This window comes from Oncorhynchus mykiss, chromosome 18, assembly GCF_057628025.1.
Source record: "Oncorhynchus mykiss isolate SJ-2025 chromosome 18, ASM5762802v1, whole genome shotgun sequence".
In the NCBI taxonomy this organism is placed as follows: domain Eukaryota; kingdom Metazoa; phylum Chordata; class Actinopteri; order Salmoniformes; family Salmonidae; genus Oncorhynchus; species Oncorhynchus mykiss.
Window position 1 is genome coordinate 32,832,762 of NC_143039.1, and position 26,468 is coordinate 32,859,229.

General features: G+C 40.4%; 1 protein-coding gene and 2 long non-coding RNA genes across 11 annotated transcripts; all 3 read right to left on the minus strand.

Moving 5' to 3' along the window:
• Positions 1-2,815: 2,815 nt before the first annotated feature.
• On the minus strand, positions 2,816-6,107 carry LOC149975474 (uncharacterized). Its single transcript, XR_016488400.1, has 2 exons — positions 6,004-6,107; positions 2,816-5,129 (listed from the first exon to the last, which is right to left on the minus strand). It is a non-coding gene; the product is annotated as an uncharacterized LOC149975474 (long non-coding RNA).
• Positions 6,108-6,630: 523 nt separating this feature from the next.
• On the minus strand, positions 6,631-8,515 carry LOC149975475 (uncharacterized). 4 transcript variants are annotated; one of them, XR_016488396.1, is made up of 4 exons: positions 8,121-8,506; positions 7,531-7,862; positions 7,213-7,394; positions 6,631-6,869 (listed from the first exon to the last, which is right to left on the minus strand). It is a non-coding gene; the product is annotated as an uncharacterized LOC149975475 (long non-coding RNA). The 4 variants fall into 4 exon arrangements; XR_016488397.1 differs by having other exon boundaries at positions 7,531-7,830; positions 8,121-8,441; XR_016488398.1 differs by having other exon boundaries at positions 6,707-6,869; positions 7,692-7,862; positions 8,121-8,515.
• A 294-nt stretch (positions 8,516-8,809) lies between these two features.
• On the minus strand, positions 8,810-26,075 carry LOC110495898 (CD99 antigen-like protein 2). 6 transcript variants are annotated; one of them, XM_036952406.2, is made up of 13 exons: positions 25,500-26,075; positions 20,706-20,735; positions 20,191-20,253; positions 19,811-19,849; positions 19,267-19,311; positions 18,989-19,045; positions 18,302-18,340; positions 17,654-17,704; positions 17,404-17,505; positions 14,803-14,835; positions 10,764-10,886; positions 10,504-10,557; positions 8,810-10,136 (listed from the first exon to the last, which is right to left on the minus strand). In XM_036952406.2, exons 1-13 carry the CDS (start codon positions 25,558-25,560, stop codon positions 10,108-10,110), a joined length of 726 nt encoding a protein of 241 aa, XP_036808301.2. In that variant the 5' UTR covers positions 25,561-26,075; the 3' UTR covers positions 8,810-10,107. The 6 variants fall into 6 exon arrangements, with proteins under 6 accessions (XP_036808301.2, XP_021427087.3, XP_021427088.3 ...); XM_021571412.3 differs by lacking the exon at positions 19,811-19,849 and having other exon boundaries at positions 25,500-25,867; XM_021571413.3 differs by lacking the exon at positions 19,267-19,311 and having other exon boundaries at positions 25,500-25,867.
• Positions 26,076-26,468: the final 393 nt, after the last annotated feature.

Genomic DNA, 26,468 nt, shown 5'->3' on the forward strand with positions numbered 1-26,468 from the left:
CATATGCTGATAATGTTGTTGATTATGACGTACAGCCACTATGCTGTCATAAATGCGTTAAACTCTACGGTCTGCGCATAAACTAAACTATGATTTTATAATAACTCAAACTGTATCGTACAGGCAGCATGTGTTATGCCGAGTTCCTGTGCTAGTCTTATCTAGGAAACCCGTACATTTCCGACAAGCTAACTGAATGCGGCACGTGTATAACTACAACCAGTTAGCAAGTCTGACATTTCAGAGTTGCCTAGTTTTGACCAGCAAATAATTATTACTAATTTATCGTTTTCACAGAGTGAGGTAAGCATACTGTAACTGAATGCACATGGATTTAACCCTTGTCCACTCTCTGATTGTGACCTCATCTGTGAAAACCTCATCCTAGAGCAGGGGTATTCAACCTGGAGCCTGCTGGCCCTCTAGTGGTCAGCGAAAATATATCAATACAGCAACAACAACAACAAACTCGATAAAAAAATGTTTTTATGAGTATTGCTAGCAACGACAGAATAAACACATTTTGAATTACATGCCTACAGTAGGAAATAGGACAATATCTTATTTCTAAGGATGTCAACTTTATTTCTCAGTTGCCAATTACATAGGGGAGAACTGGGACGAAAGTAACACTTTTGTTTTTGTTTCTAATTACTCAGAGATCGATAGAGCTAGAGACACCATACTGTATGACAAACAACGTATGTGTCCTCTACCATTAGCAACTGAAATTTCATTTCTATGGTAAATTAGTTTAAATTAAATAGGCCGAGAACAGAACTACCACAATGTTACTTTTGTACCTGCCGGTGGGGCGGGAGTAGCACAGCCTTGGGACAGAAGTAACAGTTGGCGAGAAGTGCACAATATTTGTCTCGTCTCCATGTTTCTGTGTTGTAATGCTCGTTAATTTCAACCAATGTACTATCAGCCATCATTTCATATTTGTGCCAATTTGAATAAGTAATGCTATAGGTTCGACATTTATGAAAATTAACCATGCGTCAACATCGTAATGTTGCGAAACCACAATAGTTTACCTTACAATATGAATCGGACTAAAATGGATCACATAATAGCTCTAATAATCATAATTTTCTAATCTCACTTGAATGAGAATGTAGTAGAATATGTTTTTCACCATTTTAATTACTAGTCCTGCTATGCTCCAGTTGTCCTTGTCATGCGCGCTCCTCGTGTCTTGATAGAATAAATGTCTTTATTCTCTTCTAAAATGTTCTTCCAAAAAACATTGGAACATTGCTGCAGGGACTTGCTTCCATTAGTGAGGTTGGGCACTGATGTTGGGCGATTAGGCCTTGCTCGCAGTCGGCATTCCAAATCATCCCAAAGGTGTTCGATGGGGTTGAGGTCAGGGTTCTCTGCAGGCCAGTCAAGTTCTTCCACACCGATCTCGACAAACCATTTCTGTATGGACCTCGCTTTGTGCATGGGGGTATTTTCATGCTGAAACAGGAAAGGGCCTTCCCCAAACTGTTGCAACAAAGTTGGAAGCACAGAATCGTTTAGAACGTCATTGTATGCTGTAGCGTTAAGATTTCCATTCACTAGAACTAAGGGGCCTAACCCGAACCATGACAAACAGACCCAGACCATTATTCCTCCTTCACCAAACTTTACAGTTGGCATTATGCATTGGTGCAGGTAGCGTTCTCCTGGCTTCTGCCAAACCCTGATTTTTCAGTCGAACTGCCAGATGGTAAAGTGATGGTAATTCATCACTCCAGAGAACTCGTTTCCACTGCTCCAGTCCAATGGTGGCGAGCTTCACCACTCCAGCCGACGCCGCTTGGCATTGCGCATGGTGATCTTAGGCTTGTGTGAGGCTGCTCAGCCATGGAAACCCATTTCATGACGCTCCTGACGAACAGTTATTGTGCTGACGTTGCTTCCAGAGGCAGTTTGGAACTCAGTAGGGAACTCAGTAGTGTTGCAACCGAGGATAGGCTATTTTTACGTGCTACGCACTTCAGCACTCGGCTGTCCTGTTCTGTGAGCTTGTGTGTCCTACCACTTTGCAGCTGAGCCATTGTTGCTCCTAGACGTTTCTACTTCACAATAACAGCACTTATAGTTGACTGGGGAAGGTCTAGCAGGGCAGACATTTGACGAACTGACTTGTTGGAAAGGTGGCACATTGAAAGTCACTGAGCTTTTCAGTAAGGCCATTCTACTGCCAACGTTTGTCAATGCAGATTGCTTGGTTGTGTGCTCGATTTCATACACCTGTCAGCAATGGGTGTGGCTGAAATAGCCAAAACCACTCATTTGAAGGGGTGTCCACATACTTTTGTACATATAGTGTATAATTTTGGGAGGTCAAAATAATGAAAAACTATCAACCAAATCTATTCATTCTAAAATGTTGATTACTTGTCCTTTACATTATCATTCACCTAACAAGATGTGGCATTTGTTTTTGCTAACGTATGATGGGGGTCCCTTGGTCGCTAATTTGCCTAGGAGGGGGTCTCTGGGCAAGGAAAGGTTGAAAACCCCTCTTATAGAGCCATCTATATGAAGCCATCTTCATAGAGGGTTCTGATTAATCAGATTGTCAAAGTCACTGATTATGATGTCACAGTAGCATTGAGTGCATTATGTTTATGGCGTAACAGTCCTTTATCCTGCCTTCCACAGGAGGAGATGGGAAACTGGGCCCCCTGTGCAAGGAGGCTGTCACTGCTGTGCAGAATGCATACTGAGATACACCCACACTCTACCAGGAGATTGGTCAAGGGGATGAATCTAGGCTAATCTTATAGTAAACCTGAAGAGAAACACAGCAAACAAATACTTTTGTATTTTTTTTATGACAAGCATTGCAGTACCATACAATAGTCTTCTCCAGCATTAAGTCAAGTGTTGTTGTATTTATTGCTCCATAATCTCGGGGACCCCGAATCAAATCTGGCGTGTATGCTGGTCATCTCAACAGTCTGACGTGAGAGACTGCAACATGTTAATTGCAACATGCAGTCATTATAGTTTCATATGGTTTTTATTTTATGGTGATTAACTGTGTTATAGTTAAAATATAATTGTCGGTATTACCTCAGACAATGTTGTGTCTGGTCCCTGTCTGAGAACGTACTTTAAAAAATCCATAGAATTCCCTTAACCTTTGGCATACTACCCTTCTTAGATCTGCTTCCTGTGGTCTCTCTCCTCATCTGAATATGATTACTTCTGCAATCTATTCTCAATTAGCCTTATGGGAGGGATTGTGCACTAATAGAATCATACCCTATCGGTCAAACCACAGATCAAATTAGCAGACCAAATTTGCACTGCTAGCAAAATCCAAATGGTCATGCAACCACTGCCACACAGTCACAGTCTGGATGTGTCCCAAATGGCACCCTATGCTCTATGTAGTGCACTATTAAGGGAATAGTGGGCCATTTAGGATGCTACCTCTGAGGTTAGGCTCAAAGTCAGCTTCAAAGTTAACCAAAAACATATGGAGGTGCTTCTAGGGGTTCACGGCACTTATCATATTTCATTTCAATGCAATCAAGGCGTCCCCCACACACACTCAAAACACACACATTTAAAAACAGTATGCCTTCTCTAGGCCTACGCGATTGTCCTCTAAACTTTATTAATGCTTTATTACTAAAAGCAGACAGCTTAGAGCACTTTCTTCTTGGGAGAATATCAGACAACCAAAAGAAAACCTTGTCCCCATCTCCTGAAAGAGCAGAGAGATGATAACCTCAGTTTCTTCCTGTGAGGCACTAGTTAATGCATCCCAAATGTCACCCTATTCCCTATATAGTGCGCTACTTTTGACCAGAGCCAGTAGAAGTAGTGCACTACAAAGTGAATAGGCTGCCATTCGGGACGAAGATGTGCCTCGCACTGAAATATATTTAAGGGAGCGTAAACAAATGGAAAAACTGAAATATATATGTTTCTCTCCTCACGCCTCCACCCTCTAAGTTATTGCCTGAAGCTCCTGTTTTTAACGGTGCATGCAGTTTGCTAGAGTTTCAACCTGGCTAGGTGGATAGCACAGTTAATGTACCTGACAGCAAAGCAATGGGATTCTGAGAAAACATCTGGGTGTCAAATGAAAGCAAATTGTCAAAGCAAATAGACTCAGGCAGTATTGAAACTCTTTAGGAGTGTTATTGTGATGTCAAAGCTATTGAATAACTGGTAGAGAATACAGCCAGCTGGCCACACTGATTAGTCCATTTTACTGCAGCCTTAAGTTATGTAAGGCTGCTGCTGTTCTCCAAATGGGAAGATGAAGGACTGGAACAGACTGGACAAGAGAGATAGTGAGCTGGAAGGCGGAATGGGAAGGTGGGCTTGTTCATGTGAGTAGCCTATATACGTTTTGGAAGAAGTTATTATTCTGTTAAGTTAGAGGTTGTGTTTAGTCTTTCAGGATAGCGTTAACAGTTCTGTACTGACCTTATATCTCCTTAGCCTTGGTAGGACTACACATCCCTTCCCAGACCCTCTCAGTGCGGTCTACCATTCTCTCATAGGACAATAGTGGTGTACAAGCCTATGGATGAATGTTGCTCCAACAACATCTATGAATAGGATCCCTGAGGCCAATACGACTTCTTCTTTCCCTAGCTTCCCTAGTCTCTGGAGTCTATGCAAAGACTGGCATGACCCCTATAGGGCTGCTGGAGTTGAGTGTGACTTTAACTTTGACCAGGAAAAGTGCGTTATTTAAAAAGCCACAGTACCCTCTAGTGGCAACATAAACACAATTTATTTAAAATCTTCCAGATATTTCCAGCGTAACATCAACATATGGAATGCATTTCAAGTTGAATTCAATGGACACATTTTTTTAATGAAATTGGAATCAAGTTTATTTTGATTTATTTTTACAACAAAAGGACAAACTTGATTCCAATTTCATTTTTTTAAACTATTAGAGTGGCCTACACTACATAAATAACACACATAAGCATGAACATGAGAATACAGTACTATTGCTACAATATCTTGCCACACAAAACATGCTTCTAATCTAAGAATCGGTTTTTTCGGGATGTTGTCGAAGGTGTCTTTGCCAAGGTAGTCCGCCTGGCCCTCCTCCCACAGCCAGCGCTGCTCCAGATCATCCTCCTCTGTCTCTGCAGCAGTCAACAAGGAAATAACCGAATGTTAAAAACCAAGATGATATAATAGATGAGGATCCAAGATGATAACAAAAATAGATTAGGCAGCCATTCCATTCACCATCAGTCGGAAGAGTAAAGAAAAATTAAAGATGGAGACATGAGGGACAATAAAATAAATCGCTAAGGAATGGTTACCAGGAGGCCTTGAAGCAATACCATGTGTGATATTTTGTTGTAAGGTCAAAGATGTTAATACTGTTGTGCACCGGCAGAGGGTGTTAGTACAGTAGAATGTGTATTTTGCCATCAATTTTTGTAATGTTGACCATTTAAACATGGAAGATAGATCGATCATTTCTTAAATCAGTTCCTAATAGTAGGTTTTAAATATACACTGAGTGTACAAAACATTCGGAACACCTTCCTAATATTGATTTGCAAAAACAACCTCAATTCATTGGGGCATGGACTCTACAAGTTGTTGGAAGAGTTCCACAGGGTTGTTGTCTCCAATGCTTCCCACAGTTGTGTCAAGTTGGCTGGATGTCCTCTAGGGCGTGGTCCATACTTGATACACATGTGAAACTGTTGAACGTCAAAAATCCAGCAGCGTTGCAGTTCTTGACACACGCAAACCAGTGCGTCAGACACTTATTACCATAGCCCGTTCAAAGGCACTTAAATCTTTTGTCTTGCCCACTCACCCTCTGAACGGCACACATACACAATCCATGTCTCAATTGTCTTTTACCTGTCTCCTCCCATTCATAACTGATTGAAGTGGATCATAGCTTTCACCTGGATTGACCTGGTCAATCTATGTCAAGAGCAGGTGTTCCTAATGTTTTGTACACTCAGCATATGTTAGTGTAGACAGGTGACGTACAGGTTCAGTGGCAGGATCCTCCATGGGGTTGAAGGCTGTGTCAGTGACCTCTGACTCCTCCTCACTGGGTCCACGTGGGTCTCCAGCTCCTCCCTTAGAGTGGGTAATTATTACCCACTAATTGGTTTACACCAGGTTACAAGTATTGACTAAAATGGCCTTAATCATATAGGTCCCTGATTTAGATTTCAATAGGGGTTGATAAAGCATTCTAGTCACCTTCTCACACTGTTCCTTCCTATGACGCATTGACATTGACAGGGCGTGCACAGCCTCTAGAATCACAACCTTAGTTGTGCCAGTGCGATAACCTTCATTTCTCTCAATTCTTACCCGTTGAGCAAAATCCCTGAAGCTGATCGGAATTCTTAACCAGGTTAAAGAGATATCAGAATTAACAACTAATACTTATCACTTCCAAAATCCCTCAGACACCTAAGTCATAACTACTTAATAATCATAATGAATAGATAATGCATAGGCAAAAGCTCAATATCACATTTTGTTAAATACTAACCATTTCTCCTGGCTTTGTGGGTAATCGGGCCTCTTCTCCCTTTCCTCTGTGAGCAGAGTGACTTCTCGGAGTAATGATTCTTTGAGGTTCTCTATCAACGACACTGTAGCTTCTCTAACCTTTGGCTTCTCCTCTCCCCTTTGGGTTTTCTTCTTCTCTCCCCTTTGGCTTTTCTTCTTCTCTCCCTTTTGGCTTTTCTTCTTCTCTCCCCTTTGGCTTTTCTTCTTCTCTCCCTTTTGGCTTTTCTTCTTCTCTCCCCTTTGGCTTTTCTTCTTCTCTTCCCTTTGGCTTCTCTTCTTCTCTCCCCTTTTTATTTCCCCTTTGCCTTCTCTTCTTCTCTCCCCTGGCTCTGTGAAAGAGAGTGTGTACTGTTGAGAACCACCTAAGGTACGTTGGTAGAGGTGTGTAGAGAGGAGAAGAGAGAGGGGACAAGAGTACTGGACTCTCGTCTCTCTCTCTGGTACTTTTGCGTAAGAACAACAGACATGGGAAAATACATATATTCTCTATAGGATGTACATTTGAAGTCCAACTATGCAGTTGGACTACTACTTTAAATCAAACATTAAAATGTATTTGCTGTTAAGGATCAAGTTTGCCATTGTAAGACTGGTTCCTTGGCTTTAAAACAAACTGATGATTGAGTGGGTGTTTATATCAGAGACAAGTGGTGTCTCGGGAGATTTCCGTACATTCACGAGTGTGTCTGCATCCAGGAACACACATTTGCTGTATTGGGTGAGGGTCCAACAGTGGAGCTTGGTGAAAGTGACCCCCCAGTTCTGGTTGTCCCAGCCAAGATAGATGTGCTTGGTCTCCACTGTCCAGCACGTCCACTACCAGGACCTGGTCAAACCCATGGCCCAGGGCAGCCCTATGGGGAGAGAACACAAGATTTCCTACAGCTACAATCAGATTTTACATGACTTCAATACACAAAAAATACACTAGGTCCGCAGTGCACTCAGGATTGCAAAAGACTCCATCCAGTGAATCTAATACCCCCTTACCGATGAGAGACAACATACTGCATTTGTCTGATTTTTCAAGGACCTCTGTCACAGACACAGAGTATAACTTTCATTCCAATTCGAATAGGTCATGCATCACTCTCCAATGATTCAGCGATATCATATTATATTTCTGTCCGAGATGCAGGGACTTCTCTCACCGTGCCTGGCTAGAGACACTAGTGGAGAGTATCACAACAGTCTGGCGTGTGGTCCTGTGTCGTCGTAAACACTGTCCTACCACCAGAGCCCCCATGCAGTAGCAGTCTGTGGTGGCCAGGAAGACAAAGGCCTGGTTCGCTGGTGGCACAGGAAGACAAAGGCCTGGTTCGCTGGTGGCACAGGAAGGAAGAGTGGGTGGTGTTGTTTATAGAAATAGATGACTAACACCCAGCAGGGGAGTTTCGCAGTTTTACAGTGCCATCAGCATTATGTTCTTTAAGAGTTAAAAGTAGTTCATTTCTCAAGTTCTTTTACAGAGAGTCAAGCACTTCCTTTTTTCCTCTTGCATTAAATTAGAGAGTGATGTCAATCAACTTGACACTGACAGGTTATATTAAAATGGTTATGATATAATGATGAGAACTTACCTGGCATGGGGTGTGACAGCGACTCCTCTAAATGAATGAACAACTTGAGGCAGAGGTAAAAGTGATAAATGGTAATAAAAGTGTCAAAGTGATCGATCAGGTCCCGCACCACTGGCAGAGAGGACTTGGCAGAAAATGCACTGGTTTCCCCTAATATGAAAGTCCAATATGTTGATGATACTGTAATCCGACAGTCCAGCGAGTCCAGTCGTAGTAACTGTCCCACAAACAATAGATACAGAATGATCAGTATAAAGTAATCCATTTGTATTTTTACAGCCATTTCGATTGGCTTTACAGCCGTTTCGATATTTGTAAATGCACTATGAGAGTTTATCTAAAGCCAGGGAGTTTAACCTCAAGCTGGTAGCTACACAAATACATCTGATGTTTTTAGAGCAAGAGCCAATCAGAGTGAGTCTATTTGAGTTCTCGGTCATGTGTCACTGGTCATTTGACTAAAATGAAAACCTGCAGGGTTTAAGCAGGACCTTCAACAACTGTACTCTAGAGTCTGCAGTAGTCCAACCCCTGGAACTAAGTGCATAGTACTATGTGCAGGTGCATTCAATTCACTGTAGAACCATTGGTCGATCTTCATGATATACAAATTAATGGTACTATGGACAACAACACTGATGTTGAAACCTGATGGAAAACAACATGAAATAAAAAAAAATACCAATCAATTGTAAAAAGTTAACTTTATTGATAACAATAATGTACATTATCGACAGCCCTCCATTGTCTTTCAGAGAAGGAATCAAGCTTCCTTCAAAACACACAAAACTAACTTACTACAATCAACTAAGTCAACAAATGATTTCCTGTATTGGTAAAGAATAAGCAGTAACACTTCTTCAGTTACAGTTACTTAAAAGGTTTTAATTACATGTGCTGAAAGTTAGAGAACAAAAATGGCAGATATCACACAGCAAAAAAATCAGCAGAGCTTTTATATGCATTCTTCATTAGCATTTACAGCACAAGTGACACGGTAGAACATTCTAGTTTACCAGTTTGGTATCAACCCCAGGTATCGATTTCTATTCTTATCTGTTTTGCATCAGAAATCAAGCAATCGTTCATAACAATCTTAAACAAGTATAACTTACAACATACTATAACCACTTCTCAGTATAAATGTTATTTTGTAAATAAACATGCACAATGCATTTAATTTAAAAAAATTGATATTTCTGTCTATTTACCATGTGCACTTATGTTATCTTTCCTCACATAAACACTAACGAGTGGCTTGCACCCCAAAACAATTAACTTACTAGAAGACAAAACGCGACGCAGCTAAAAGTTCAGCCTGAAACCAATCCTCATCCCAAATAGTACCCTACACACTCTTTTCATATCCGCCAAAAGAATACCTTTCTCTACGGCACTTTTTTTTTTCATCATACCTTAATCTATTCAAACATTTCTAAATCCTTTGGTAAAGGATTATATTTAAAAACAAGCGCTGTTATTTGATGAAAAGAGAGACCCTACTTCCAATCAGAATTTAATATATGTGGAGACAGTTAAAGTCAAACAAATAGGAAAGCTATGTGGAATGTAAACACAGTCAAATGTAAAAATGTAGTTGTGGATACTAGCTAGGCCTGCTAAAGTATGAAATGAAAATGAAATGAAAAGTGATGAAAAGTCAGCAAGTCGAAAGACAATTGTTTGGTACTGTACAATATACAATGAAAATGATTGACAGATCGTCAATGCAAAAAAACATGTATTCAAGTTGTATATCTATCTAAGTGTCTTTATACAGCTAGATAAGGCACACACAAAAATAAAACATATAACTAACATTCTCCCAAAGTTAAATTACAAATGAAAGACAAATGAAAAAAATATATAGAGATTTTGTTGTGTTTTTTTTGCCCACTGACGTCTCCAGCAGACAGTTGATACCGGCTGATGGAAGAAGGAGTTTCTTTGCTAAAGGTGAGGCTCCTCTACGATGACCTGATCGAAGTTAGAATGACCTCAGCAAGTTGCTCATCGCTGGAATCAGAGGAAGCACAGAAATAATGGTTATGTCAGGTTAACAAAAAAACAATACATTGGAATTTAAAAGAAGTTAAAACCCTTCTCGGCAGACCTTTTTGCGAGGGCTCCTTTGCCCTAATCTGTAGGAAAGAAAAGGAGGGCAGAGAGAAGTAAAGAAACAGAGGAGTAGCCAGACCCACCCAGAGAAAAGGCAGGAAAACAGAACAGGAATACTAGATGGAGATAGTAGGTAGGGAGTATTTAGGAAGGTAGTAGATAGTGTAAGGTAGTATATTGGAGTAGTGGGTAGTATATTGTAGGAGAAGGGAGAGAGAGAGAGAGAGAGAGACACTAGTGAGATCGTGTAATAGCTAGTGCTTACATTGGGGATCAGACCGAGCTCCACGTGCGTTCTTTCCACTTTCTGGGTCTACACCTGAATGGAGAAATACATAAGCATTTACATCGAAGAACATATGTGCCACAGACAACTTTATAGTGGGACCTCTAGACCCTTGTATCTCGCCCTGAGACATGGTTGTAGACTTGTATAAGATGCCATACAGGGATCGACAGCCAGGGCAACCTTTAATCCACTACTACACATACCGTACTGTACATATCCCAATCCCATTCACTCACCTCCCTGAATCTTGAAACACAGTTTCTTCTTCTGGTAGGCAAAGTAGCTGGAGGCAGCACCAAGGAGGGCCACTCCTATTGCACTCACTACGCCAGCGATCTGACCAGATCCAGCTTCTACATCTACACAACAAAAAATATCCATTGTCGTTGTTGTTTAGTTGATAAGGTTGTTTACTCTCTGATTGATTCTTATTAACCCTCTTGCTTTTTTCCGGTCGAATTTGACCGATTTAAATTTAATCTCTGAAAATTGTAGTTCATTTAATCTGATTGTAATAAGGTTCCATGACTTTGTCCACACAGGACATCTGAATACACAAAAAAAACATTTAGATGATTTTTGATGTTTTATTTAACTTTTGTACAGCTGTGGTATTCCTGGTCAAAAATTACCGGTCATTAGAAATTAATGGGTGAGACTACAATTAGTGTATAAAATTGAGTTCAGGCACATGCCCATTCATCAGATGGACACACTTCCTCTCCCAGACCCCCATATGCATGTGTGTTTGCACGCACACACACACACACACACACCTCACTCCCATTCTTGGCTTCCATGGCAAACCCCACAGGAACCTTTCCCCAACAGGAACCACACCTGTTGGCATTCTCGCAAACAATTGCAACACTGTTTCAATAATATATAGAACTTTTCTCGCAGCTCAGGTATATTACACTTTTTTGAGGCCTTTCTCACAATTCATTCCATGGCAGCACAATGACCAAACGATAACTGTCTGTGAGGCTCTTGATCATATCTTTTATCATGACACTGGTGAGGAGGAGAGAGTCCTTGTTAAACTTTGACACAAAGTAGTCCGTGATGAATAGCACAATATGTTTCATCTGACTATTCATCCATAATTAATCTGTAAATAATCCATACATTATGCTTTCTTTACTCAAAAACGAGTTGTAGGAGCTCAGGTCAATGAGGCCTACAGGCCATTAATAGCAAATAGAAGTTCAAAACGTGTCATGTTCACAAGAACTTAAGTTGATAAAAAGATCTAACACGACATTAGGTGATAATATATGTATTATTATGGATTTATAATCAGCTGTAATGGGGCGGTAATTTTGGACGGGGAACACAGAATTAATTAACATGAAACAGGAGGTTTAAAGTCTATTAAAGAAAGTGGGAGTGAGTGAGGCTATTATTCATGTTGCATAACGTGCCTTTTTTTCCCAAAAAAACATAAGGCTCTAGTCTAGTTGCACACCAACGGAAAACATTTTGGAACTAAACCATCATTCCACAAGGTGGTGGTCGAGAGCCCTTTTATGACGGCATCTGGTTGTAATGTGCTGGCAAAGTATTTCTGGGTAGAAAATAGCGCAACAACAGAACACTATGGGGGCTGAAACACAAATATTCCAGAGTTTCTCTTCAAAAACATCTTAAAACTATCAAAAACTATCGACAAAAAAAAACATGAAACCTCAGAGAAAGCCACCACCCAGTGATACAGTGAAGGACATAACACAAACCCAACTCCAAGGACACAGAAAGTAACAAAGAAAGAAATGCACAATGGGATTAAAGTGTACAAACACTTGAACTGTTGATGAATAAACCTTACATACAAGTAAAAACTGGTTTATCCCATAGAGAACCACTGTGAGTAATAGTGTATCAAGCATTGAAACAGGGCGGTGCCCAGGGTAAAAACTGGTTGACACCCCAACAAACGGTGACTTACTGCTGGAGAATGCAACCTACCGCCTGTGGCTACAATCGTACAGTTCAGTTCAATAACCTTCACTCACAGTCCCACATGCAAGCTATATTCTTCAAGAGCCGGGTGCATGGATTCCATCAACAGAAACCACGCTATGTGTTAAACCAGAACACCATAAATCAGAACACCGTTCAGCAGGCTTTATTAACATCTGAAGGGAAACAACAACAGACAAAGAGACGACAATATCAATGTGTTGATAGCTAACCTCTCTGCTGTAACACACACAAGAAAAAGAGGTAGCACTTCTAACATGGTAAGACACGTTGTAATGGAAACCATATTTTGTATTTGAATGCAAGTGGCCAAAGAAACATACCCCAATGAAAAAGACATCCGTCAACCTTACAGGAACATTCACCATGAGACATAAATCATTTGTAAACGCACAAGATTGTATAACCTCTTCTGGCTGAACAAATATATCCTTCAGTGTTTCAGAATAAGTCATTCATGTTGTCAATATTGGAATCTGAGAGAACCGCATGTCAGTTTGTTCTGGAACACATTAGCGCAAAAAAGTGTTGGATCTTTCAACCGAGTGCTGTGAAGTTTGGCTACGCTAGCAATGTGTGCTGACTAGGCCTCTGTGTGGGGCTGTTAATGCTAGGCTGCAAAAGCCTTCGTAAGTAACAGGCTTAGGGTATAGTAATGATGGGCATGTTATGACAGGATGCGACACAGGAAAAACATTTCAACAAAGACCTTCCGAGACAATGACCCATAATTGTCAAAAATTGTAAACATATCTTCATTATTTTTTTGCATTAATTGACATGTCATCCGGAAAGACTAATCACACAAGAAGGAACACACATATGAAACAACTACATGCAATGCATAAGAATGCCTCAAAAACCACACTAACCGTAGAAAACAGGGGGTGGGGGCAATAAATGGGGGGGGGGGCAATAAAAATAACCTTGATAATATCAGTAACCACTATCTTTAGGCTTATAGCTGTAACATTTTACAAAACAGAATCCCATAAGCTCAACACACAGGGATGATTCAGAGACTGTGACTTCAGAAAGTAAAGAGAAGGGTGGGGTGTCAAAGAGGGGATGGAGAGCACACCCACTCCTTAAGGGATAAAACCTCTGAACTTTGTACTAACCCTAGCTTTAACCCAGTGAAAACTGGAGCCTACACTCAGAAAAAAAAGATCTCTCTAGAACCTAAAAGAGTTATTCGGCTGTCCATTTGGAGAATCCTGTTTGGTTCCAGGTAGAACCAAAGAGAGTTCTACATGGACCCCAAAGGGGTTATCCTATAGGGACAGCCGAATAAACCTTTTGGAACCATTTTGTCTAAGTGTACAAACCATTGCTTTGTAAGACCAGCCCTGAGAGGTGTTTTAAAGCACCTCAAACCTTTAAGACCATGTAAACAACTATTAAGAACACGCCCTCATATCTGAGCACCAATCAGAACATAGGTGGATAGATGATTTCCTGATTCCTGAAAGTCACTGGAGGCTCATTCATTGGCCCACATCCAAAAGCTCCATGGCCTTCTCTAACAGAGGCAACACTGCTTGCTTTATGTTGGATATCCAAACATGGACGCCCTCTGGCATGTTAGCATCTAGCATCTTCAGGAATTGGCCCCACAGTAGGTCTAGATCTGCAACGACACAGAATCGTACCTGGGTTTTAGGCTATGGCCAATAGCGTGCACCCAATCAAGCCAATCAGAGTTAATTCCCCTTTGCATCCCAAACCAATAGTTCCCAATGTTGCCATCGTCAAGCATCCACTTGCACTATTTGATCAGGGAATCCTCTAAGCATTTTTCAACACATTTAGTTTGATAGACCTCATCCGCTCAGCGCAGCCCTTTCACTTTTTTTATTATTCATTCTCAATATCTGTGCTGTGTTTGGATTGAAACAGGGACTATAGAGCAACATAATCCGACCGTGAGGAGCACACAATAAAACCAGGGAAACAATCAGCCAAATTCCTGTGAGACAGGAAACGGATATGACTATAAAAGCACGGAGCTTAGTCCCTCAAGAGGTGTGGGAAGAATTCATTATGACTGAGATTCTTCATAGTGCAGGCCTTTGACACCATGGTAAAGATGAGTGGTAAGAGTTAAATGAAAGGACTGGGTGTGGGTACAGTGGGCGAATACAGACTCTAAAGATTCCACCTAAATCTGGTGCGAAATAGCCCGGGAAATAGCCGTTCAACTTGACAAACGGCACCCCATATAATTCCTCCTCTGAGACGCTTGATAATTAACATTATTTATTGTAGAAATAAATGGATTGATTGTTTTACCTTGAGGTTGATCTGCAGGAGCATTACCTCCTCCTGGAGACGGAAAAAGAGAGCGAGAAAGTAAGCATAAATCCTATAAATGGCGTACCATTGGGATCTGAGGGGGCTGGGTCAGCGGCACGTGCTATATATACAGTGCCTTGCGAAAGTATTCGGCCCCCTTGAACTTTGCGACCTTTTGCCACATTTCAGGCTTCAAACATAAAGATATAAAACTGTATTTTTTTGTGAAGAATCAACAACAAGTGGGACACAATCATGAAGTGGAACGACATTTATTGGATATTTCAAACTTTTTAACAAATCAAAAACTGAAAAATTGGGGCGTGCAAAATTATTCAGCCCCCTTAAGTTAATACTTTGTAGCGCCACCTTTTGCTGCGATTACAGCTGTAAGTCGCTTGGGGTATGTCTCTATCAGTTTTGCACATCGAGAGACTGACATTTTTTCCCATTCCTCCTTGCAAAACAGCTCGAGCTCAGTGAGGTTGGATGGAGAGCATTTGTGAACAGCAGTTTTCAGTTCTTTCCACAGATTCTCGATTGGATTTAGGTCTGGACTTTGACTTGGCCATTCTAACACCTGGATATGTTTATTTTTGAACCATTCCATTGTAGATTTTGCTTTATGTTTTGGATCATTGTCTTGTTGGAAGACAAATCTCCGTCCCAGTCTCAGGTCTTTTGCAGACTCCATCAGGTTTTCTTCCAGAATGGTCCTGCATTTGGCTCCATCCATCTTCCCATCAATTTTAACCATCTTCCCTGTCCCTGCTGAAGAAAAGCAGGCCCAAACCATGATGCTGCCACCACCATGTTTGACAGTGGGCATGGTGTGTTCAGGGTGGTGAGCTGTGTTGCTTTTACGCCAAACATAACGTTTTGCATTGTTGCCAAAAAGTTCCATTTTGGTTTCATCTGACCAGAGCACCTTCTTCCATATGTTTGGTGTGTCTCCCAGGTGGCTTGTGGCAAACTTTAAACAACACTTTTTATGGATATCTTTAAGAAATGGCTTTCTTCTTGCCACTCTTCCATAAAGGCCAGATTTGTGCAATATACGACTGATTGTTGTCCTATGGACAGAGTCTCCCACCTCAGCTGTAGATCTCTGCAGTTCATCCAGAGTGATCATGGGCCTCTTGGCTGCATCTCTGATCAGTCTTCTCCTTGTATGAGCTGAAAGTTTAGAGGGACGGCCAGGTCTTGGTAGATTTGCAGTGGTCTGATACTCCTTCCATTTCAATATTATCGCTTGCACAGTGCTCCTTGGGATGTTTAAAGCTTGGGAAATCTTTTTGTATCCAAATCCGGCTTTAAACTTCTTCACAACAGTATCTCGGACCTGCCTGGTGTGTTCCTTGTTCTTCATGATGCTCTCTGCGCTTTTAACGGACCTCTGAGACTAACACAGTGCAGGTGCATTTATACGGAGACTTGATTACACACAGGTGGATTGTATTTGTCATCATTAGTCATTTAGGTCAACATTGGATCATTCAGAGATCCTCACTGAACTTCTGGAGAGAGTTTGCTGCACTGAAAGTAAAAGGGCTGAATAATTTTGCACGCCCAATTTTTAAGTTTTTGATTTGTTAAAAAAGTTTGAAATATCCAATAAATGTCGTTCCACTTCATGATTGTGTCCCACTTGTTGTTGATTCTTCACAAAAAATACAGTTTTATATCTTTATGTTTGAAGCCTGAAATGTGGCAAAAGGTCGCAAAGTTCAAGGGGGCCGAATACTTTCGCAAGGCACTGTATATATATATATATTATTTATTTTTTTGAACAGAGCGAAGTGAGATGCACTTCTACTCCCTCGTAGAATCTGTAGTATATACTTCTAGACATACTGTACATAGAAGTAGCTAGATAGGCCTGTGTGTGCTATTTACATGTATGTGCAAATGTTCATGAAGACTTCAGAGATTTATTGTATAAAGACTTCCATAGAGTTGGTCAAATATTTCCAGATTCCTTTCAACATGTCGTCTTTAGCTTTCTGAAGCTCTCTTCCAAAGGGGCTCTAGTCATTAACTGTGAGGGCTGAAATCTTCCCCTTACATGGAGTTTAATGACAGGTTATTTCAGTTTGTTTCCAGCTCCTCTGGACTCTCCACAGTATCATGCAGGATAGCATCAGACTAACAGGCATATGGCACTAATTACATCGGTAACCATGAGGGGTTTTTCTATTCCCTATTTCTGCTTTTTTTTCTCTCTTTTGTAAAGAACAAGTAATTACTTCCATTCTAAGTGACTAAGAGGAAAAAGAGAAAGGAAATGCGTATACAGTTTTAAGACAGAACGGTTCTGTTTTAGCCCACAGTGAATTTAGCACTGCAATTCATTTTAATATGGCAACAATGGACCATTTCTGTCGGGTCCCCAGCCTCCCCGACATACTCTATTGTGTGTATTTTGGCGTACCTTAGTCTGAGTAGAAACTACTCTCCCTCAACAGTTTGCAGGCCTACTGTTGGAAGTCAAACCCATGAACTCATTTGTTTGAACAGCACCCTTTGTCTGGCCTGTGACACTGCTTCTAAACTTATTTCATAACAGAAATTCAATAATAAAAGCCCTAAATGTCCTACCTCCTCCTCCTCCTCCACCTCCACCTCCCTTGCCGGGATCAGGCTTGTAGCCACCGTTGTCGCTCACATCAAACAGGTCATTGTCTCCAAAGGACCCGCCACCTTCCAGATGAAAACAGTGTAGCAACAGTGAGTCAGTAGCACTTAGCATTGTTCTCCTGGGAGTCCATAATAACAATACACAGTAGCACACACATAGTATGTGATCATCAAACAGAGGAAATGAATGAATATATCCAATGCTTAGTACCGGTGCCTCCATCTTTAGGTGGAACAACAGCTGGTTTACCCGGTACGGGATCTATGGATGGTAGACATTACAGAACAAGGAAGAGGAGTCGGAAGTTATATTACATTAAAACACGTTATAATAACATTATAATATGTTTTCACACCGGGAAGCATGCCACTAGTCCCTCATACCATTTCCTCCGACATTAGATGTGAAAACATCAGCACCTACAATCACTTAAGCTCTTAAGTGAACGTGACAGTGTGATTTAGCAGGTTTTGAAGGCTCAAGAGGCCCAGCTTCTTATCAAGAGAGGTGAGAGTGTGAGAGTCACTGGACGCAAAGCAGGGGGAATCTCCTTTACATACGCAGCTATCCCCATGTCTCAAGACATCTCAAGACATCTCAAGACGTCTCAAGACAAAAGGTGATTGCTGGGTATGTAAAGGCTGCTGAAGAAAAGCTTAATCATAGAGAGCAGTGGGTATGATTCATCACAAGCCTGGTTGATTGCTTGATTGAATGATTGATTAATTGTTTGTTTGTTTGATTGATTAATAAACAGGGAGGGAGGGAGGGACAAAGAGAGAATCCCCAATATAGACCTGCACCAAATAGAAAGACTTCTTCCCTAGACTGAGAACCTAACAATAACTCTGGCTTTACCTGGACCCAAGGCATCAGACAGGTCAAAACCCATCCCATCTATGAAGAGAAAATAGAACAGAAAACATTCTATGATTGTATCATTTACAATATCATTTACAATGGATGACATCTCCCATCTTGAGGTCAATACTAGGTTTGCTTTAGGAATCAGAACCAGGGCCTAAAATGAACTGTTTGGTCTGCAGCCACTGTGGTACTCGCCACTCTAATTTTTTACCAGCAAAAACATTATTTTTTTTAAATAATAAAACATTTGACCTTGCGTTGTAATGTTTCTAAAACAAGAAATGTATTAGTAAGAAGTAATGTGGTATATTGGGATATAGGATTCATATTTCATTGTGCGATTAGCAGCTATGAAACAAAACAGCAGAAAGACTTTGAAGACAGCTACTGCATCATTTTTCTACAATAAATTGCCACTTGTACTTTTGACTATATTATTCACAAATGTAACGCTCGCACTGTAGAGACCTGCAAATTGAACACTGTGGCAGGTGAAATAGACAGTCCTACCTGCCAATACCTAAATCTACCAGCATTTAGTGGATGTTAATTTTATGCACTGATCAGAAAGTCTTCCTGTGTTCAATAATCTGATAGCTAGAATCCTGATCAAATAGGATGGATACTGTAATTACAAGTGATGGGTGTCACTTCAGCTAGTTGAGTTCATTTACTTACCATCAGCTGGTTTTTTGGGATCTACAGGTGCGGGAGGTGGAGGGGCAGGTTTGGGATCTGGAAAGGGCATGAAGTATATCTACTATAAGAGCATTGTATTCCACATTGGGGAAATGATTGGACAAATGATTGGAGAACATATTTAGTTAAGATCACATTAAATAAACACATTGACGTATCCATGAAATCTAAATCATCCGAGAACAGAAAGAGAATCTTAGCTGAAATACATGTGAGCTATCCATTCATTTGACATTTGTTTGCCGTAGATGCCTTACTAGTTCCACCTTCTTTAGGAGGGATCCCAGCTGGTTTATCAGGCTCTAAGAAGAGGAAAGGTGAATCAAGGAAGATGGATTTCAAAAGCCTCAACTTTAAACCATAATTCCCAGGATTTTCACCTTTGAGTTTAACCATTTTAAAGCCAGGAAAGGAACATTTATTAGAAATATAGCATAATAAAAGAAGGCGATCCAGGCTGCGATTTGCTGAAAGGGATGGGTGTTTCATTTAGCCAGTTATTACTGGTTGAATATAACTGAATACTACAACAGTATAACTATACAATTTGATGCAGTTATAAATCTATCACCCAAATCGCAAACTGGATGAACCCTTAAAGCACATCAGTGAAAAATAAATCAGAGCCAAGAAATGATCCAATCTTATTATCCCAGCACCAACGAGCTGATGAGAGTAAGTCTGTTGAATGGGAAGGGCAACCAAATGTAAGTCTGATATATAGAAAAGTTTGAGAGGAAAACCAACACCAACTTAGACGAAGAGGGAGCTATCTACACCTATTATTGTGTCCCTTTTTACCTTCTGGACCAAGAGCATCGAATAGATCAAGTCCTCCTCCTGGAGATGAAGAAATATAATGACGTTTATTTATGCTTATAGCATGATTATAACACTGTCAACACATAAGAATCTGGTCATGTAGAGGGGTATTTGAAGAAGTGTGACAACACAAAAGGAAATCCTTGCATAAGAGTCCCCTTCGGGGGCTGGGCCACCCTGCAGTCACATGCTGTGCTCATATTCTGTTCCTTCAAAGTGGTTATTGATGTGGTTCATGTTGAGTCATAGGAGTTGTGACTAATGAGATATCTATCTTCCCTTGCTAGTGACTTCTTGTTGACTTCCAGAGTTTGTTTCATCCCACAGTCAGTGTTATATTATGTGATAGGTTTCCCTACCTGGACTGGGATCCTTTGCAGGTTTCTTTGGCTGTTTTGGAATATCAGTGGCCTCAGTGGCCTCTAAACAAAGAGAGAGAGGTTTTTTTTGCCTTTCATAAAATCATTAATCACATTATATCTATAAATCTATATAAATCTATAAGGCTGGAAATGTTAAAAAAACAAACATCTGTATTATAATAACAGGATCATCATGTGTTATGAGTATTAAGAATTATAATTGTAATTTCTAATCATATATAAAAGATTTTCTGAAGGCCTACATTATATTTGGACCTGAAATCCTGTTCAGTAATAACTAACCAATTTGCATTATGCAAAATGCATTCAACTGGTTCAGAGCCAGACAGCGCTGTGAGCAGTGCTACAGATAGGCAGAGGAGGAAGACATACCACCTGAACATGGTGAGGAACAGCCATTACACCTGTTTCATCAATATGAACTACATCTACAGTTGGCTTACCTATCAACAGACATTCAAAAAAAAAATGTAAAAGATCAAGAAACTTACCAAAATCTAAGGCATCAGCAAGATCAAAGTCTGTGGGACAAAGATGAAATACTATTGGTCAGCCACAATTTCCAAGACAACGCCAACACACCCACAACACTGGCTGTCTACGCATCTTAGTTAGCACCCCTTTCTACTCAACTAACTCAACTAGCTTTTTCAACTGTGTCCTAAATAAGTTCCAAGGAACCACCAGTTGCTATGTGCGTGACTTTGATATTGTGACAGTGTTTGTGCTACTTAACAGCAGGTAGTACATCATGTATTGGTTGCCTGGTGAGGTTTTGTAATGAGGGAACTGGCCTTGCTTGGCATGCAGTCTGTTGCGACTACAGTCAGTTATAGTTTGAAGGTTTGGATGACTCATAGGCAGCTGAAACCGGAGAGCTGTCTTCTTGAACACTCTACTTTCTCTACTCTGCCTTGGCTGTAGTTAAACCTTTAGGAATTAACCAGGCCAAGGGTGAACTAGCACACTAACTAATTAACTAATTACCAAATTAGCCAACCCACTTAAAATAGAGGCCTCCCAGTTTGAATACATGTGCTTACTGCGTCGGAACCTTCGACTGTATAAGAATAAGGTTGCAAGTGAAACTGAGCAAAAAAGTCAGATAGTTGCTTCTTACACTGTAAAACCAAGTGTTAATGATCTGAACACATATCTAAACTAACACTTTTCTGAGACCGTTTTTTAACTGCGCATCAAGGTATTTAGAATTGAAATGAAAACACATCACAGTGTTTAGATTGTAACCACACCAGGACATGTTTATTCATTGTAACACTTTTTAACCACATGAACACGTTTATTTAGCACAAGGCGTTTAGGTTTTAAAAACTAAGCACTGGGGGTGTTGCTTTAACACTGCAGGGAGTAAAGCCGTATTTTCATATTCCCAGCATGCCTCTCGAGTGAATGTGAGCAATGCCAACCCATGACTGTGTTGGTTAGTGACAGAGACATGGTTGTTGCAATAAGTTCAGTCCAAGTAACTACCTAAATTAATCTGTAACCCTTATTGACCACATATTATACATTGAGTGTATAAACATTAGGAACGCCTGCTCTTTCCATGACAGACTGACCAGGTGAAAGATATGATCCCTTATTGATGTCACTTCTTAAATTCACTTCAATCAGTGTAGATGAAAGGGAGGAAGGAGTATGGTTAAAAGGTTTTTAAGCCTTCAAACAATTGAGACATGGATTGTGTTTGTGTGCCATTGTAACAGTATAACTTTAGACCATCCCCTCGCCCATACCCGGGCGAGAACCAGGGACCCTCTGCACACGTCAACAACAGTCACCCACGAAGCATCGGCCCTTGCAGAGCAAGGGGAACCACTACTTCAAGGTCTCAGAGCAAGTGACGTCACCGATTGAAACGCTATTTAGCGCGCACCACCGCTAACTAGCTAGCCGTTTCACATCCGTTACACCATTCAGAGGTTGAATAGGCAAGACAAAATATTAAGGTGCCTTTGAATGGGGTATGGTAGTAGGTGAACTGCAACACTGCTGGGTTTTTGCCGCTCAACAGTTTCCCGTGTGTATCAAGAATGGTCCACCACCTAAAGGACATCCAGCCAACTTGACACAACTGTGGGAAGCATTAGAGTCATCATGGGGGAGCATCCCTGTAGAATGCTTTCGAGACGTTGTAGAGCCCATGCCCCAACAAATGAAGGCTGTTCTGAGGGGAAAAGGGGGTGCAACTCAATAGTAGGAAGGTGCTCCTAATGTTTTGTACACTCAGTATACATTTCATAAGGCCTCGACATTGTAGTCTGAAAATCTTGGTTTATGTGCCACATCAGACCTGCAAGTCACAGGACGCTGGTTTATGATGTGATTAGTAATTCCTATCAGAATCCAGCCAGAGGGAGGATATCCAAGAACTTGAAAATTGTATCACCCACAACCTGCAGACAGAATGACTGCTATGGTGAATGACTTAATAAACAAGACAACCTGAACCTGTGGTTCCCAACCAGGGGTACTAGGACCCCCGAGGCTACTTGGCCTAGCCACAAGGGGTACTTGAGAATACTCATGAGACCATAGGCCTACTAATAAAATACTCATGAGGAGGTAAATCAGGGGTAGTCTGGCAGAGCAAATTCTGTTGGTGGTACAGTAACTGCAAAAGACTGCGAACCACTGACCTAAACCATCTAAACTAAAACAACCATCTCAGTAACAGATGCAATAAGTCCAACCCCTCACAGATTGGATTAGTTTTTTTGTTTTATTAAGTTATTTATCTTTGTATAGTATAACATCAATTAATCAGTCAATGTGTATGAGGAAACATAGATTTTAAAACAAACTATTCTAAAAATTAACCTGCAAAAGCATGCTGGGAAATATGATAATGAGGGCCCCTCCCATGTCTTTTTCACTCAGAAAGTTACCAGAAATGAACTCAACACAGCCAAGTAACAACAACACCATGCGATTAAAAAGATTTCTTGAATCAAATGTCCTGTCCAGTAAGGTGACAGACATTCCTAACACTGATCTGAATAAGGCATGGGAAGTCACATCAATTTCTAATAACTAAATGCACTCTAAACAGGATGATGGGAAAGTAAACAGTAGTGTTTAAAAACGGAATACTTAAGAGATATATGCGTTCTCCTGGTTGGAAACTGACTGGAAAAAGCTGACTATCATGTTTAATCTTGCAATCTAAATGCACTTGATTAAGATGATAAGCTTTATTGGCTAATCTAAATGCCTAATGTTTAAGATTTAAACACTGACATTTGGGTTATAAACGTGTCACATGTTTCATGGTTTTACAGTGTACTTTCAGAAGAAAGACCAACAAGCTATTAACTGTATCAACTAACTAAATATAACCCACTTGTACTAATTATTTCACTGTGTACTGGACACTTGAGGCAATGATGGGGTAGTATGAAACAGTCTTTCTTCAGTTCAGTCTGGCTTTTAAATCTAGGCATCACATGTGTCATCATGAAGACAGCGTGCCCATCTAGGTAGGGGTTTGGGGCTGCATGCCTGTTGTCAACTCTAGCTAATCCTGGAGCAGCCTCACACAGGAAGCCAAGAGACAGCCATTCACAGGGTGGGAAATATATTTTGAATGTTACATTCATTGGGTGCTGAGTATAACTCACAGAGGAGCTATAAGTCTGAAAAGTCTTTCAAAGTCCAATATCTTACAGGCCTACAGATGTAAATCTTCCTGCAACAGGGTGATCAAATTAAGATCCTAAACCTTTATTTTTTTTACAAACATTGCATTGTGGGAAAGAGGATCTGAAACATTGGGTTGAGGCAACAGTATCTGATAGTATCTGATTAAAAACGATCAACTAGCAAATGTATTGCCAACTAAGTTTGTTGGAGCTACTGTTTATCTGGATATTTTTCAACTGACACACAAGCTCAGAGAGCCTACAAAAAAAACAAGGTTGGCTGAGCGGGCCTTGGCTTGAAAGTGTCTTGAAAGAAGATAAAACTTCAGTGAGAGTTGTTAGTATGCAGTACAGGGAACTGTTCTGCAAACCTCCCTTACCTTTCAGTAATTAAATCCTGCTAGAAAACAAAAAACACTCTCTCCTGTGCCTTAGACTTGTTTTTCAAAGTTGTGCCCAGTCATGCCAGTTAGCATTGCACGCACATGTGCTTCCCTATGAGCCAAAGACACTACCCTGATTATAAAGGGGAGACTAGACACACCCTTGAGTCATATACTACCACATTAAGATGAGTCAGAACTCTTCTGAGAGCAAGGATTATAACACTGTACAAGAAGTACACAAGTGTTGTAGTAGCCTACACGTTTGTAAGTGTTATACTGCCTTGCTGTTAAAAACTTATTCAGGATCAGAAGGTCCCCTGTGGGACGGTTGAGCTAACGTAGGCTAATGCGATTAGCATGAGGTTGTAAGTAACAAGACAATTTCCCAGAAATTGACAGAAAGCTTACCATATTGGCAGAAAGCTTATTCGTGTTGATCTAACTCTGAAAAAAGTTCTTAATTAACAAATTAGGCACATTTTGGCAGTCTTGATACAAGATTTTTAACAGAAATACAATGGTTCATTGGATCAGTCTAAAACTTTACACATACACTGCTGCCACATAGTTGCCAAAATCTTAATTGCACCTGGTCTGGTATAATACATTATGGCCTTTCTCTTGCATTTCAAAGATGATGGTACAAAAAAACTGTTTTTTTTCTTTGCATTATCTTTTTAACCAAATCTAATGTGTTGTATTCTCCTACATTCCTTTTGCATTTCCACAAACTTCAAAGTGTTTCCAATTAAATGGAACCAAGACAATGCATATCCTTGCTTCAGGGCCTGAGCTACAGGCAGTTAGATTTGGGTATGTCATTTTAGTCAAAAATTTGAAAAAAGGGGCCGATCCTTATTAAGGGAAATGCATGTTATTCTTAGCTGTTCAACTAAAAACTGCATGGGTGAGTGGCGTGCGAAACAAATGCATGCAACAGGCCCGTGCCCTAACACACACATGGAATTTCCCAGTCTATTTTCTTGCCTAAATCTATAAACGTATTTCTACTACTTCTAGGCCAATCTTGTATGTACCTTGTCCAAAGAATAGGCCTAAGGAAGACTTTAAATAGGCCTACGTTACCATCAACATAACAACAAAACAACAAGTAAACAACAACAATAATAGCAATGATCATCATTATCATCATATTATTATCATTATCATAATAGCTATTCATAATAGGCCTAATAATGGTTTAGTTATGTATCCTGGGTGGGGGAAAAAAACGTACCTTGTGTTTTCGTCCCTATAGCAAGAGTTACAAACAACGCAATCCATAAGCAAGATTTCATGTCTGCTGAATAGGAAAGAAAACAAAAGTTTTCCTGAATTATCCGATGCAGGATCGATTTGACTATTTTAACTAATTCCTTGCTCGGAGTTCTTTGTCAAAATAAATCGGTAACTTTAGGGTGTGTCAACGTGCCTACTAGCACTCGAGTGTTCTCCAGTTACAGATTGGCAGTCAACTTTCCAACAGAATGAAAGAGCAGTCGGGGTGGGTGTGCTGCGGTAACTTCATAAAATAAAGGCGTTACCCTGGCCGCGCATCAGGTCACAAGCTGAGAGAAGTGAGGGGCATACGCCTAAATTGACATTACTCTTGTTGTCTATCACCATCAATTGATTGAAAATAAATGTAATTATCCTGACTCAAACGCTATATGAACTGTCTCTATTCAAGGGAAATTATTATTTTCTCAGCATATGCGTATAGGTTACACAAAATCTATTTTGCATCAATTTCATGTTTATGATGTTAAAAAAAATAGAACACTGCAGACACCTACGTTAAATTATGTCCCAAATACTCCTCAGCAGATCCAAATGTGTGGTACTCCCATTACACATTGGCTATTTGAACGGGGCGATTGTGCCATCTAGCGAGATGTCATGGTTTTCACTTTAATTTGTAACGTGCCTTTCCATACCTTGCGGTGTGCGTAAAAGCAAAGAAAATGTGGCAACTGGCCATGGTGAAAATGGTAATGAGAAATAATGTAATTGGCAGCTATGCTACAAACTCTCATCTTGTAAAATAGTGTGTAGTAGGCTATGGCCTAATCGATGTAATGCATAGTCTATAATAGGAAAATGGCCAACATCGAATAACAGAGCACGATATTGAAATAATGTTTGCCTTATTATTTTAAAAATATATAATAATGAAATTTGAAATCGTCTCTGTTTATCAACATCT